Source organism: Mucor velutinosus, assembly GCF_035048745.1.
Source record: "Mucor velutinosus strain NIH1002 chromosome Unknown tig00001563, whole genome shotgun sequence".
In the NCBI taxonomy this organism is placed as follows: Eukaryota; Fungi; Mucoromycota; class Mucoromycetes; order Mucorales; family Mucoraceae; genus Mucor; species Mucor velutinosus.
In genome coordinates this window covers 4,754,627-4,768,642 of record NW_027041904.1, presented here as the reverse complement: position 1 = coordinate 4,768,642, position 14,016 = coordinate 4,754,627, and the positions used below count along the sequence as shown (strand labels likewise).

Here is a 14,016-nt window from a genome sequence, read left to right as displayed (position 1 = left end):
TACAAAGCTACTAAAGCTTGATCCTTTCTCATGATTCTGATGATCAAATATAGAGATCATGCAAGCACATCATCAACTTGTTACTATTCAAGTCAGGAAACTCATTTTAAAAGCCAATACAAACTGAAGGTAGACGTTTTTGCACACTTTACAGCAATCTAGACGCATTAGTCGAGAAATGTCATACTCTGCCAATACAGAAATTTAATCTAGCACATAGAAAATGAAATATACAGGAATTGGCCATCGTAAAGCTTATTATATATTTGATTTTGCTGGATCAACCTTACAAGATCAGCTATCATGCCTTGCATAACTGTAATGGTCTTTCGGTAAATTAATGTTTATTTATCAAGTGCAAAAGCAAAGCCTATGTATACTTGAATCTACCATTTATCGAACTCTAAACCCTCTTGATAAGCACGAGGCAAGTGATTGTTAATGGCCAAATCCGTATTGTGGGCATCGTCAAAGAGCTTCACCCTTGAGTTTTCTATCTTACAGTATCCAGCTACGACCTCGTTAAAGTAGTACTTGAGGAATGGAATGTGGTCTCTCTTGTTGAGAAGTGCTTCGCTAGCGCCAGTAGTTATCATGAAGAACACCTTCTTTACTTTCATAGTAGTAGAACCCCAGGGAGCATAAGCGAATCCAAGATTAAATACGCGATCAAGGTAACCCTTCATAATAGCAGGCATGTTGGACCAATACAGAGGAAAGACAAAGACCAGGGCATCATGTTGATTGATTCTCTCCATTTCGGTGTTTACTTGTTCACTAAACACTTGCTCTTCTCGGTCATAATGAGGTTCATCTTCTTCACGGAGCACTGGATCAAAGCCAACCTTGAATAAATCCAAGGTGGTTACTTGATGGCCACTGTCAACCAAGCCCTGTTCAAACTTTTTCTTGATGGAATGAACCAAGGAGTTCTCTCTGGGATGGGCTAAAACGATCAAGACCTTCATATTATGTATGTATTTGTGCAAATTATTTTACTAATGGTTTAGTAAGGGACCAAGAAGCAGTTGTGGATGTGCTCTCTATATATATATATATATATGCATGCTTGATTTGAGGTAATCTTAGTCATCAAAGAACGAAAGAGCATTCAGTGTATCAAAGAGTGAGTGTATTATAAATCAAATCAATTTCAAGCAGCAGCAGATCAAGCATGAATTTTGCGGAGTACCTTTACATTTTTTCTGCGAATTTCCAACCAAAGCCAAAAGATTTGTAAGCAAATGCCGGTAATCGGATCAAGCTAAAGATAGCACCATGTATTAGCATTTAATGTGCATAGTTAAGATTACGTGGCATTCTGGCATCAACAGCTTCATTACGTCATATCCATTTTAATAAACCCTTTTCATATTCGTTATTGGCCTGACCTATTGCTCAGATTTATTTCTGTTTAGGATATGGATTGAATCTGCAATGATGTGTTATATTCTTTATAATGCAACCAACGATAGCTATGCAGTAGGAGTCATGACAGCAACATTAAATTAGTCTGAGAGATCATAAGTACAAAAGGCTATACATAACTTATTATGAAAGCCTGAAAGAGATATCAGTGGTACTGTATCCTATAGCTGGTGGATATTTGAGTTGTATTGAGTTATAAAGGGAGGACATCTAAACGTTTCGTTCCTGATTCTTTTGAATGTTTTGATCTCTAAAAACTCTCGCTCCTCAAGCCTCTCTTTATTGATTCAAAATGCTTATACCTATTTATTGTTTCTTTTCACAGATCCAAACAAGAGCTATCAAATGTTTGTTATTAAGAGTGAGATGTTGCAGTAAAATTGGAACAAGGCGAAGGACTGATATCTGAGAACGTTTCAGTCAAGAACAAATCACTCGTTGGATGGTTACAAGAATTACTGTCAAGATACATTTGATTAAAGTATACCGCCTAGCTTTGGGTGTCGTGGATTAGTTTGTCAACGATTTCGGGTTGATGGGTGTACCTCTATGCATGGTTTGAGAGAGAGTTGGTGATTCAATGGATAGAATGTTCTATCCCTGATTGATCGGCATCCGTCTCATGCTCTGATGTGTTTGGGCAAGTTCGGAAAGTGGGGCATGAGTTACATGCTGCCCGAGACGTCTCACAATATGGTCGACCACCATCAACCGTGATTTGAATGGAGCTATGGACATGGCCTTCATTGGATTCTCTAGCTTGGCATCTACTGATGGTTTTCCCTTGCCCCCTTTTCAAAGAGCCAAACAAACAAGTAAGGCTACTATCCAATTATTAGTGATGAAATAACCCTGGTGTATTTTATTGTAGGTACAGCCTGGTTCCTTTTTTTTTCTCGCCTGCCAGAACCATGGTGAGAAGGGAATTCTCATTGAAAGTGGCGGTTGGTTGAAGTCCCTCGTGGATGATAGCTAAGATTATCATCCAGCGCACAGAGTAAACATCAGCTGCTGAAACATATAATCACCCTGTCATCTACTGGGTCATTGAAGCCGTATAAATTTGATATCAACTCAAGCTGTTTGCTTGTACTGGTTTGTCTTGTGAAAAATTGTACCTGTTATTACAGCAATCGTTAGACCTTTGCGTGGATGTATACCCGCTAGTTATCTCTATTTCTGTCCAAATGAGCTCAATTCAATGAGAATTTCTTGATTCATATTGAATGCCCATGTCAACAGAGTAAAGTTTTATAGCATGAATGTCCTGGCAACAAGAGAAAGTGGGAGCATAAAACGTGATGATAGCATCTACACTCAAAAAAGATTATATTTCGTATATAAACACTCCATCAAGCGAGGTCTGCTAGAGTTTTATCCATGCAAGCAACTCTAACCTATCACTTGTAGTAAGCCCTTCCGAATAGGATCATACATCATCAGGTAGAGTATATGCTATAGACAAGGGCTCTGCTTTCACATTTATTGCCGAATGAATAGTGCTACTCTTTCTGCCTTCAAAGACATTGATTGCTCTTAAACGAAACGTAACCTCAAAATGAGCGATCAATGAGCAACCAAGGCAGGGAGCGTTGCCCTGAAAGCTTTGTTACACCAGTAATCAAACAATCTGGGGCATATGAATAAAACCCCCGTGAATCCTGATATTTTAGGGTGTATTTGTGCTGCTGTTGATTATATTGTTATGATGGTAAACAATAGCCATCGACACTAAAATTCCAATGAAAAGCTATCATAGGTTCGGGCACGTCGTTCCGTCAAAACGTGGAGTGTCAATTGATGCCACCCGGAGTCTTTTGCAGATGACAATTCGGTTTACTTGTCCTTGGATCTATTGTATACATATAAAACCTTGAAATTTTACTCCACATTTTTTTTTTTTTTTTTTTTGTTTTCTGTACACTTTATTTACATTCAATCATGGATTACCTAAGCACCTTGTCAAAATCAGCACCCATTCACCAAGCCATTGCACTGATACAGCAATCCCATCTGGCTCATCGCTGGATGGATTTTTATAAGCGTTCCACAAGAAACGAGCTCACATTTCTCGGCGCTGCTGCATTTTTGACGCTCTACAACCTGTCATCGTACGTCAAAGCCAAGCGTCAAAAGTTGCATTTGCCTCCCACTGTGCCATTCAGTCTGCCCTTGCTGGGTCATTCGTTGTATCTCATGATCATGCCTAATAAATTTATTGATTGGTGCAACAAGAATTACGGTGAACTGTATAATATCAACATGCTCGGTAAAGAGGTTACTGTGGCGAGTGGTAAATGTGCCGAAGAGGCATTGAAGGCTGATCAGGCTGATTTGTCATTAGAAGAAGGTGTTGTCAAAGGTGGGGATGCTGCATGGATTCAATGCCACAACGTATACTGACATTTTGTCATAGATTTGTTGCATTTGGACTATGTATTCGATCATCATACGATGGCTATTGGTATCAAGGCCAATCCAATTGTAGCCAAAGCAACAGTGCCCAACAACAAGATGCCCATGTACATCCCTGGTATTCAGGTTGGCCTGGAAAGAGGCGTAGCGACGCTATTTAACAAGAACGAACCCACCATTGTCAACCATCCTAGCCCCTTCTTTCAAAACTTTGTCGCTTACATGAGTGTGCCTACTTTGCTTGGCGAGGAAATGGCCACCAACACTGAGGTGATCAAGTCCTTTGCTGAATTCACTGGCGACGTGACCAAGAACGTTGGTATCTTTATGATGGTGCCCAAGTTTTTCCACCCTTACCTTGTATCTTATCTACAATCTGCCAACAAACACTATGAAGTCATGGAAAAGTATGTTGCGCCTGTCATTGTGGAGAGAAGGGAAAAGATGAAGCAAGCACAAGAAGCAGGTGTCGAGCATGGCCTGGAAAACAACTTTTTGCAAGGTCTGATGGAGTTTGAGAATACCGATGATCCCAACAGATCCTTCTACACTGAAAAGGAGCTTGCTCATGCTGTCTTGTTGGTCGCTTTTGCCTCTGTTCATACCACCTCCATGAATCTGAGTTTCTCCATCTACTGGTTGATTGCTCGTCCTGATCTCAAGGCCCAATTGTTGGAAGAAATTGAGCGTATTGTGCCTGGAAATACACCTTTAACTCACGAAGCTTTGAGCAAGATGCAGTTCCTGAACAATTTCATGCGTGAAGTGCTTCGCCAAGGCGCTGATAGAGTGGCTAATGGCAAAAAGGCTCTCAGAGACTACACCTTCAAGAATGGCTACCAAGTGCCCAAGGGGCGTTCTGTCACTACCACTCTGCGTCAATTGAACTTTGGTGATAACGTTACCAGAGCTGCTGTACAAGACATGGATCCTGCAAAGTCATTGAACAAGATCAGCACTTCACCAGCAAGAGACTTTGCTAGTTTCGGCATGGGTAAGCATATGTGTCCTGGCCGTTTCTTTGCTGTTCAAGAGATTGAAATGTCTCTTGTACATCTGTTGAAACATTTTGACATTGACACAGTCAGCGGTAAGAAGCCCTATCCTGTTGCTACGATTGCTGGTGTCTTTGCCACGAATTGCGAAGAGCCTCTTGTCTTTACTCCCAAGCACATCTAGATCCCTATTCCCCAACACATGTAGAATAAAACTATGATATACACCTATGCGTTAAATGCCCCATTTTGGTTTATTAGCAGGAATTGCTACAAGATCTGTATCAAATAATTCGATAAATTGTTCATTCAGTAATCTAACTTTAGGTCCAGCGTATCTTCTGTACTCTTCGAATATGGAGGTGAGATTCCAGCGCTGTAATTTCCGCATACATCCCACAATGGTGCCTAATACCAAAGCAACATGTCAGCTTCTGTGTCGCGCATAGTTCTCCACTCTTGCCCCGCTATTACCTGTTCTGTGTCGCCCTAAATTGCACATGATCATCATTGGATAGTTGGAAGGGTTTAAGATCAACTCCAATGCTTGCAAAACAGCTTCTTCTGTAATAGGATCCCAGGCATTCACTGATGAGACGACGCCTAAATGATGCAGTTGTATTTCTTGATCATCAATAAAGTCCAAGCTAATAAAAGACTGTGAGTTTATCTCGTAGTGCGCTTGCTTTTTTTTTTTTTTTTTTTTTTTTTTTTTTGCCTACAATCGTTGGTTGGGCTCTTCGGGCGCTAACCAGGCAATGGTTTTCAGCCCTAGCTTTTCCAAGAAGGGAAAGTTGAGCTCGTTTGGTTGTCCTGAGCGATATAAATCTTCTTCAATCATACCAAAATTCTATAAAACAATGCGTTATGGATTCAGATGTCTCTATTTACGGTGGTTCATGCTATTTACCACAGGTGGTATAAAATGTTGCGAGCTCATGTTGTGTTTGTCTAGTTTGTCGTGATAAGTAGTGAGGGTAAAAAAAAAAAAGAGAAAAAGAGAGGTGTGGTTTCTAAACCTTCAAAATATTTAGATAGGATGAAATATTTTTGGGCGAATCAGAATCACATCATTTGCATCAATCATGATCAGCATATGTCGATGTCTAGAGATTGCAATGCGCTTTTTCACATTTTTTTGGTCAGGACACAGAGCCCTGAGAACCATCCTAGATGAACAGAGAGCATAGCTTCAATGAGCGAGGTTCGCACTTTTGTAAAAAAAAAAAAAAAAAAAAATGGGCACATTAAACCATCCTCATGCCTTATGGTCGATATATGAGTTTGAACAAGCCTCGTTTTGCCGCCATTCCAAATGACTGACATGTATGCATGTCATTTGCGACCATCTTGGGTGAAGGGAAGCATGGTCCCGTGGTTACCATGATACGCTTCACTATCCAGCTTCAATACTTCATCAGAATACACTCGAACATTTGAAGGATGAACCGGCGACTGGAGTTCAAATCGCACAGACTTGGAATTGCCGCCACTATAGACATGTACGCAGAGCCAGAACAATAAAATCCTCCTCTTTTATACTTTAGGTTCGATCCAACAGCTACTACCATGAAGGTAATACTATGCAAATAGAGGACGGATGTGTCGTTTTAGAGAGAAATGAGGAATGGATGCCAGAGATGGATGATTCAGATGGATGGATGGATGTAGTTGAGATTGGAGGGGAAGCACACGCACAGAAAAAAAAATCAAATGGATGCAATATAGCACAGCCAATGTAAAACGCCATGACACTGGATAATACCACTAGCAATACGCAATTCGACATGTGCACAACAGCATAGACTGATATGTATATCAAATCACCGGGCAATAGCCTACCAAACAACGGCTTTCGATACGGATCAACACGAACCATCATTTCTCTCTAAATGACACACATTCGCCTTGCCATTACTCCTGAACTTGCGGTCCTAATACGTACCTACTGTATAGCTTAACATTGCGAACCCAGCCACTGGCTGTCAAAAATTGATTGAAATCGAAGATGAGCGTCGTCTGTAAGTCATTGTGTGATTCATGTAGATGTACGGGGCCATTGGAAACTGATGATTTGTGTAGCCGTGGTTTCTACGATAAGCGTATGGCCCAAGAAGTCTCTGGCGATTCTCTCGGTGACGAATTCAAGGGTTACGTTTTCCGTATCTCTGGTGGTAACGACAAGCAAGGTTTCCCCATGAAGCAAGGTGTCCTTTTGCCCCACCGTGTGCGTCTCTTGTTGTCCAAGGGTCACTCTTGTTACCGTCCTCGCCGTACTGGTGAGCGCAAGAGAAAGTCTGTCCGCGGTTGTATCGTCGGTTCTGACCTCTCTGTCTTGTCTCTTGTTGTCGTCAAGCAAGGTGAGCAAGACATTCCCGGTTTGACCGATACCACTGTCCCCAAGCGTCTTGGTCCCAAGCGTGCTTCCAAGATCAGAAAGTTCTTTGTAAGTTGACATGTGTTGATTTAGGTACGTTTCCTAACATGATTTTGTATAGAACTTGACCAAGGAAGATGATGTCCGCAAGTATGTCATCCGTCGTGAGGTTCAACCCAAGGCAGAGGGCAAGAAGGCTTACACCAAGGCCCCCAAGATCCAACGTCTTGTCACTCCTCTTACCCTTCAACGTAAGAGACATAGACAAGCTCTTAAGCGCAGAAGAGCTGAGGCTTCTCGTGAAGCTGAATCCGAGTACAAGCAATTGCTCGCCAAGCGTGTCAAGGAGTCCAAGCAAGAAAAGATTGAACGCCGTCGTACTTCTTCCATGCAAAAGTCTGCCTCTGCTTAAATCTCAAATTAATAAACAAACAAACTGCTGTGTATTCAATCCTTCTCTCTTTCCTTTTATAAAATAAAACCATCCACATGGGACACATTTACCTTTCATCTCTTCTTTCCTCCTATTTTCTGTAAAAAAAAAAAAAGAAAAAGCAAAAAAGACGGGCATCTCCTTTCTTTTTATTTTTATATCCAATGTCAACCATCATTACGCAAGTAAAAAGACTCAAGCAACACCAGCATCGAGTTCATATACCAGAAACACTGCATTTGAACCTGCGAGGCACTCGCATTGATATAGACAGAAACACACTGGTAGGTTCTTTAGTTGATCCATCCAACAGAGAGAGAGAGATCAATAACATACTGCATAAAAGCGCTCCATGCCAGAGACAGTGCGAAGGGCTCTGTTTCCTCGGGGCCTTGTGAAGGATACCAAAGAACACAAATCAGAATTTGATCCCGTCATGCTGGCTCACATGTTGAAGTTTCTACGTACCGAAAAGACTAGATTCCAAACAAGACACAGCCAGTTCAACGAAGATGCTTATTTGGCTCATGCAGTTGTGTCAGGTATTCCCCTGAACCCACTATTAACAAAACAAGGCATTGTGGTGTTGCTAGAGGAATTGGTTTGCTTTGTGATTTGTGAAAACTCGTCTTCAATAAAGCAAAGGAGCTTAAAGTTGCTGTTAGATCAAGACTCGATATTTGACACTAGCAATGGTAACCACAGCCAACAAGACTCGCATTGGCTGGATCTGTTACGTTTAGCTGGATTTGGGTTGGAAGACAAGTGGCAGGTGCGTTCACAGCAACCCAACATGTCTTGTATTCATAGTCTCGCATTGGCAAGCATTGATTATGACGATAGATTGCGTATTGGCCAGCGCACGATGGTGTATCATAGTAGTCCCACTGTACGTATATACAGTATAAGCTATAAAAGATGCTTGCTTGCTAACAGTGAGAGAAAATAGACACGCTGCTGGTGGAACAAAGCCATTGTACCTGTTGGTAACGGTAATGAAACATGCAAGCTTTGGTGTCGTAGAACTTGGACCATTGAAGTTGTGTTGGTATAGATTTGAATTGAAACAGCAAGTCCAGAGAAATAGACCAAAAGTTACTCAATAAACAGTGTGTGAATGAATCAGAATTTTGTAGCAATGCTTTGATCAGAGGTTTTTGATTTAAATAGGTTAAAAATTGTATTGAGAAAAAAAAAAAGGTAACTTGTACCAACCAAGGCATGTCTTCCACCATCACTCTCAGGACCCTCTGAAATCCGTCAGATCCTTCAATTTCAAATTGTCTGAATTTTCAACATGGTCTTGCATCACCGGTACGCAATTATCCCATTGTAAGCACATCTTGTGGTCATCTAGAGCTATTTTGAGTTGCCAGAGAGCTCTACATTCAATGTCTGTCACCAAGGATCTTGGTGAGTACAGACTATATTCTTGCTTGGAGATGACGATGATGGATCTCTTAGTGGTTGGCAAGAGATAAAATCGCTCCGCCGCTTCTTCCGTCTTGATGTGGATGTAAAGATTGCTTTTTCTATCCGACATGCCCCCTGTATTTGGGATATGCGACATATTCAACATATGCCAAACACTCATCTTTTTGAAGCCATATCCACCTGTTGCAATAAAGATATTCTTGAATAAAATACCAGGTATTGAGACTGCAGTATCAATCTGTGCGTAATTTCGATGAAAGATCAGATCAAGTGCAAAAGAGAGGAGATGATCAAGCAGATGCCCTTTCGCAGAGTAAATGCATTATATTCGATTTGAAAGGCAAATAGTCATATATATATATATATATACGGTCGGCGTTGTGAACATATTTTGCAAGCTTCATAGTTTCGTTTCATTTTTTTTTATTCCCAATATACCTCTACCAGATGAATGTCTACGGATTTTGTAGATGAACTACACACAGAGCATCATACCTAGAAGCTGCTGCTGCTGCTGGCCGCCGCCGCCACCAAAACCGTTTAAATTCCCGATATATAGAATTTACTCGAAATGGCAGTTTTTAGGTATTTTTTTTCGACTTCTTTGATCTATCTTGCACAATTCGACTATAAAAATGTACTGATCATCCCATAGTTCCTAATTCATTTCTAGAGTACTATGAGAGGCGCATTCAATGATACTAATTAAAGATATGTTTTGAACAAGCTTATTGAGCAATGCATGAAAATATGAAATGAGGTTTTTGTCCAAAATGTCGAGATTTTGCATATGATGGTGACACAAATAAAGTTTCAGGAGTTGCTTTGGATCAAGAGGAACATTATGATCTAATATATACCATAGCAAAAATCTTCATTTTGAGGGCCAAAAACGCGATCGTTTAATTTTCAGTGAAAGCCATGAGGTATACCTCATGGAAAATTGAGGATTTTGGTCACTGATTTTCGACCCAAAAAATTTTGGTATAGGGTCAGCTAGTAAGTACTCGTCGAGAGCATTCGTTTGGCACCATTGCCAGCGTCTAAAACGGATTGTATGATGAGTAATGAGCATTCAAAAATTGCCAGATTTGGCTATGTTTTGACATATTATGGATGAGCAAGAGCTAATTTCTGTGTAGAGAATGCAGAAACACATTCTCAAGCCAACTATTAAAGAACAAGGCACTGTGTTTAATTCGACGTTGCAATTTGTGATGGCCTCGCAACCATTTTAGTATGGCCTGTAACCATTTTAGTATGGCCTGTAACCATGTTGCTATAAGCCTAGAACAGGTTTGTTATAGCTTACAGCAAATTTACTATCAATTTACAGCCATTTTAATATCCAAGAAGAGCCACTATTTCATGCAAGCAATGTAACAACGGCTTGTATTCTTTATTTATGCACCAACATCTATTTAAACTCTCTCCAAAATAACAGCAACACCTTGTCCGCCACCAATACAGGCCGAACCAACAGCATACTTTTCCTTGGTACGTTGAAGAGCATGAGACAGATGAGTCAAGATACGAGCACCAGAAGCACCCAATGGATGACCAATAGCAATAGCACCACCATTGACGTTGGTAATCTCTCTTTCTAATCCAAGTTCCTTTTCACAAGCCAAATATTGAGCAGCAAACGCTTCATTCACTTCAATCAAACCCATTTGCTTCAATTCCAAATTGGCTCTCTTCAAAGCGCCTTGAATAGAGGGTACAGGGCCCAAACCCATCAAAGTAGGTTCGACAGCAGATGCTTGCCAGCTCACAACACGAGCCAAGGGAGTCAAACCATACTTTTTGACAGCATCCTCACTAGCAACAATCAAAGCGGCAGCACCATCATTGATACCTGAAGCATTAGCAGCAGAAACAACACCATCCTTCTTAAAGACAGGCTTCAACTTTGTCAAATTCTCGATTTGTAAGCCGGCACGAGGATGCTCATCTTCGCTGACGAGCTCTGGGCCCTTGCGACCCTTGATCTCAACAGGTGCAATTTCATCCTTGTAAATACCAGCCTTGGCAGCTGTGCAATTGCATGGCTTAGTCATCCGCCGTAATCTATCTCCCGTTAATTACGTACCTTTTTCATAACGATTTTGACTTGACAAGGCATATTCATCACATGCTTGCTTGGTAATGTTGTACTTTTCGGCTAAATTTTCAGCAGTGATACCCATGGGCGTGGGAGTAGGGTATTGATCAGTCAAAGCTGTCCAGAGAGTATCTTGCAACTTGGGATCTTGGCCAAGCTTGAGACCCCAACGAGAAGAGCCTGACAAGGTGAAGGGAGCTAATGACATATTTTCAGCACCACCAGCCAATACAATCTCGCTTTCACCCAAAACGATTTCTTGAGCTGCATTAACCACACTTTGAAGACCGGAACCACAAAGACGATTGACGGTTAAAGCAGGGACAGTGACAGGAAGGCCAGCACGGTGACCAATATGACGTGCCACATAGGCACCAGCGACATCTGTTTGAAGGACATTACCAAAAATCACGGAATCAATGGGGACATTGGCAGGGAGATCAGCAATAGCAGCCTTGGAAGCCAGACCACCCAACTCGGCAGCTATGATGCTATCGTCAATACTCGCTCTGTTTATCAGAAACGCCCAGTTCACTTACCAGTGAGGTTCTTGAATTTACCACCAAAGGCACCGAAAGGAGTTCTGTTGGATGCTTAGAATCGCAGGATCAATGTTTGAGTGGCAAATACAAACCTCTTGGCAGAAACGATAAAGACTTGACGCAGAGCCATGTTGAAATTTGATAGAAATGAGAAAAAGTAATGGAGCAGAAAAGAAGAGGACGAAATCCTTCAACGCAATGTGGGGAAGGTATTGTAGTTTGATACACATCGGTTGTTCAATATACGAAATTACAAATGTGTGTGTGAAATATGAGATCAAACATGTGAAATCCAGTCATGCAGTTCTCTCTCCAAGCTGTGCAACGGATAGCAGTGGCACTTTGAAGTTTTGGCTGGCTGTTCATTTCGGCTTTCATTCCATCCAGTTCAATTTGTGCTCTGTGGTGGTTTGCGCCTGCTACGAATGAACGCTTGCTGCAGATTTTCATGGCCATTGGATGAGATTTGCTGGATATACCCAGGGCTGCAAAATCATCAGGGGATGAGTCTCAATGAAGACTGTATAGACAGATCAACAGTTACACCAAATACGCAAATGCCTCAGATCCACTTGAAATCAGCTTGGTTGATTTCAATGCCATTGCCTCCCAATGTCAGGCTGCCATTTCGAGTAGTCGCAATGTTCAAAGCAAGAAGGACTGTTACACTGCTACATGTTTGCATAAATTCATCACATTGTATGCCATGATGTGTATGAGCCACTGCCTTCCAGAGAGCACAATTTTATTTCTTAGTCATTTTATCTAGAAGATTTCCATGGCCCCAAAAGAACCATTATTAATCGATGCCAAATGCACAGTTCTTGAAAGCATGGTTTTAAAAGCAGTCTTGTTTTTTTTCTTTTTGCTTTATATAGACTACGCCGTTTTTGAGATGATGATCATTGTTTCTTTCTTTCTGTTCCCTTTTTTTTTTTTTTTTTTTTTTGTTCACAAAGAAATAAACTTGCCATCTACAACACTTTACAGTTCAAAGCATAGAGCCAGCGAATATATTATACAAACATGTCGACACCCACTAGAAGAAGACTTATGCGTGATTTCAAGAGATTGCAAAGCGATCCTCCAGGTAAATGTTGTGTGATAAAGCACTAATCCTGCCTGCTGTTACTAACGGCCTCGTCCTATTTTGCGACTTTATTTTAGCTGGTGTATCAGGTAAGTGGCATGCCAATACATATTCAGCGGCTTTCCTTGTACTGACATTGTATGTGTGTAGGTGCCCCTTGTCCCGAAAACATCATGATGTGGAATGCAGTAATCTTTGGTCCTGGTAAGTGCAAGAGATGTTGGCGCTATAAAGCAATGAGCATTTACATGCTGGTTTCTAGCTGATACCCCCTTTGAGGATGGTACTTTCAAGTTAGTATTGCAATTCGATGAAACCTATGTAAGTTGATTGTGCATGCTTTTTTTTTTCTTTTGCAATGTGATGGGAAATAATAACACATTGCCTCAGCCCAACAAACCACCCCAAGTCAAATTCGTTTCAAAAATGTTCCATCCCAATGTATATGCCAACGGTGAGCTCTGTCTGGATATCTTACAAAACAGATGGAGTCCAACATACGATGTAGCAGCCATTTTGACCAGTATTCAATCTCTCTTTAACGACCCCAACCCCAACTCACCAGCAAACGCAGAGGCAGCAAATCTTTACCGTGAAAATAGAAAGGAATATGTTCGTCGAGTTAGGGAAACTGTTGAGGAATCTTGGGAATAAAGTATAGCAATATAGTGAATAAACAACAAACCGTTTGCTGTATTCTATAGAGAGGAGGTACCATCATGTATCTATGTTCATCTTTGGGTTTTTTTCTTTTTTTTTTTTTTTTTTTTTTTTTGTACCCAATGTATGACAATCATCTGTTCGTAAACACTGGCAAGCCAATTTCTGTGCTCCAACTTTAAAAAAGAGCTGATGTTTGATTGTGGTTTATATATTTGTACTATGGAGAGCAATGACTATAGAAGCATTGTAAAGCAACTATTTACGACATTGCCAGGTTTTGATTCAAGCACGGTTTAGCTGCAACTTTCGTTACATGTACATAAATTGATGCATAAACAAACGATCGCTTAAATTGCTTTATGTGTGCTGGTATTGTAAATGCGTGTGTATGCATTTTTCACTGTTATAGCGTGTTTATTAGTGCCCAATGGCTTGTATGCGTGCACTGATATATGCTCATCATGCTGATTACCACTCCCCTTATGTCCTTTTATTTAAAGCCATAGTTCATTTTGAAAGCTCAAGTTTGTAATCC

General features: G+C 40.9%; 7 protein-coding genes across 7 annotated transcripts; 4 read left to right on the top strand and 3 right to left on the bottom strand.

Moving 5' to 3' along the window:
• Nucleotides 1-386: 386 nt before the first annotated feature.
• YPD1 (Phosphorelay intermediate protein) lies at nucleotides 387-968 on the bottom strand (the record flags this gene model as incomplete). The annotated part of the gene is made up of 1 exon (XM_064829413.1): nucleotides 387-968. The coding sequence occupies one exon, from the start codon at nucleotides 966-968 to the stop codon at nucleotides 387-389; it is 582 nt and encodes a 193-aa protein (XP_064686615.1).
• Nucleotides 969-3,369: 2,401 nt separating this feature from the next.
• Nucleotides 3,370-5,022, top strand: ATC70_010192 (uncharacterized protein; the record flags this gene model as incomplete). Its single annotated transcript, XM_064829412.1, has 2 exons — nucleotides 3,370-3,790; nucleotides 3,845-5,022. 2 exons carry the CDS (start codon nucleotides 3,370-3,372, stop codon nucleotides 5,020-5,022), a joined length of 1,599 nt encoding a protein of 532 aa, XP_064686614.1.
• Nucleotides 5,023-5,073: 51 nt separating this feature from the next.
• ATC70_010191 (uncharacterized protein) lies at nucleotides 5,074-5,778 on the bottom strand (the record flags this gene model as incomplete). Its single annotated transcript, XM_064829411.1, has 4 exons — nucleotides 5,074-5,246; nucleotides 5,313-5,485; nucleotides 5,561-5,688; nucleotides 5,749-5,778. The coding sequence occupies 4 exons, from the start codon at nucleotides 5,776-5,778 to the stop codon at nucleotides 5,074-5,076; spliced, it is 504 nt and encodes a 167-aa protein (XP_064686613.1).
• Nucleotides 5,779-6,407: 629 nt separating this feature from the next.
• On the top strand, nucleotides 6,408-7,627 carry ATC70_010190 (uncharacterized protein; the record flags this gene model as incomplete). Its single annotated transcript, XM_064829410.1, has 4 exons — nucleotides 6,408-6,413; nucleotides 6,795-6,859; nucleotides 6,921-7,284; nucleotides 7,337-7,627. 4 exons carry the CDS (start codon nucleotides 6,408-6,410, stop codon nucleotides 7,625-7,627), a joined length of 726 nt encoding a protein of 241 aa, XP_064686612.1.
• A 185-nt stretch (nucleotides 7,628-7,812) lies between these two features.
• On the top strand, nucleotides 7,813-8,702 carry ATC70_010189 (uncharacterized protein; the record flags this gene model as incomplete). The annotated part of the gene is made up of 3 exons (XM_064829409.1): nucleotides 7,813-7,932; nucleotides 7,995-8,537; nucleotides 8,598-8,702. 3 exons carry the CDS (start codon nucleotides 7,813-7,815, stop codon nucleotides 8,700-8,702), a joined length of 768 nt encoding a protein of 255 aa, XP_064686611.1.
• A 1,801-nt stretch (nucleotides 8,703-10,503) lies between these two features.
• ATC70_010188 (uncharacterized protein) lies at nucleotides 10,504-11,858 on the bottom strand (the record flags this gene model as incomplete). Its single annotated transcript, XM_064829408.1, has 4 exons — nucleotides 10,504-11,117; nucleotides 11,175-11,669; nucleotides 11,726-11,769; nucleotides 11,821-11,858. The coding sequence occupies 4 exons, from the start codon at nucleotides 11,856-11,858 to the stop codon at nucleotides 10,504-10,506; spliced, it is 1,191 nt and encodes a 396-aa protein (XP_064686610.1).
• An 896-nt stretch (nucleotides 11,859-12,754) lies between these two features.
• Nucleotides 12,755-13,472, top strand: ATC70_010187 (uncharacterized protein; the record flags this gene model as incomplete). Its single annotated transcript, XM_064829407.1, has 5 exons — nucleotides 12,755-12,818; nucleotides 12,896-12,907; nucleotides 12,969-13,022; nucleotides 13,081-13,139; nucleotides 13,209-13,472. The coding sequence occupies 5 exons, from the start codon at nucleotides 12,755-12,757 to the stop codon at nucleotides 13,470-13,472; spliced, it is 453 nt and encodes a 150-aa protein (XP_064686609.1).
• Between the last annotated feature and the right edge of the window lie 544 nt (nucleotides 13,473-14,016).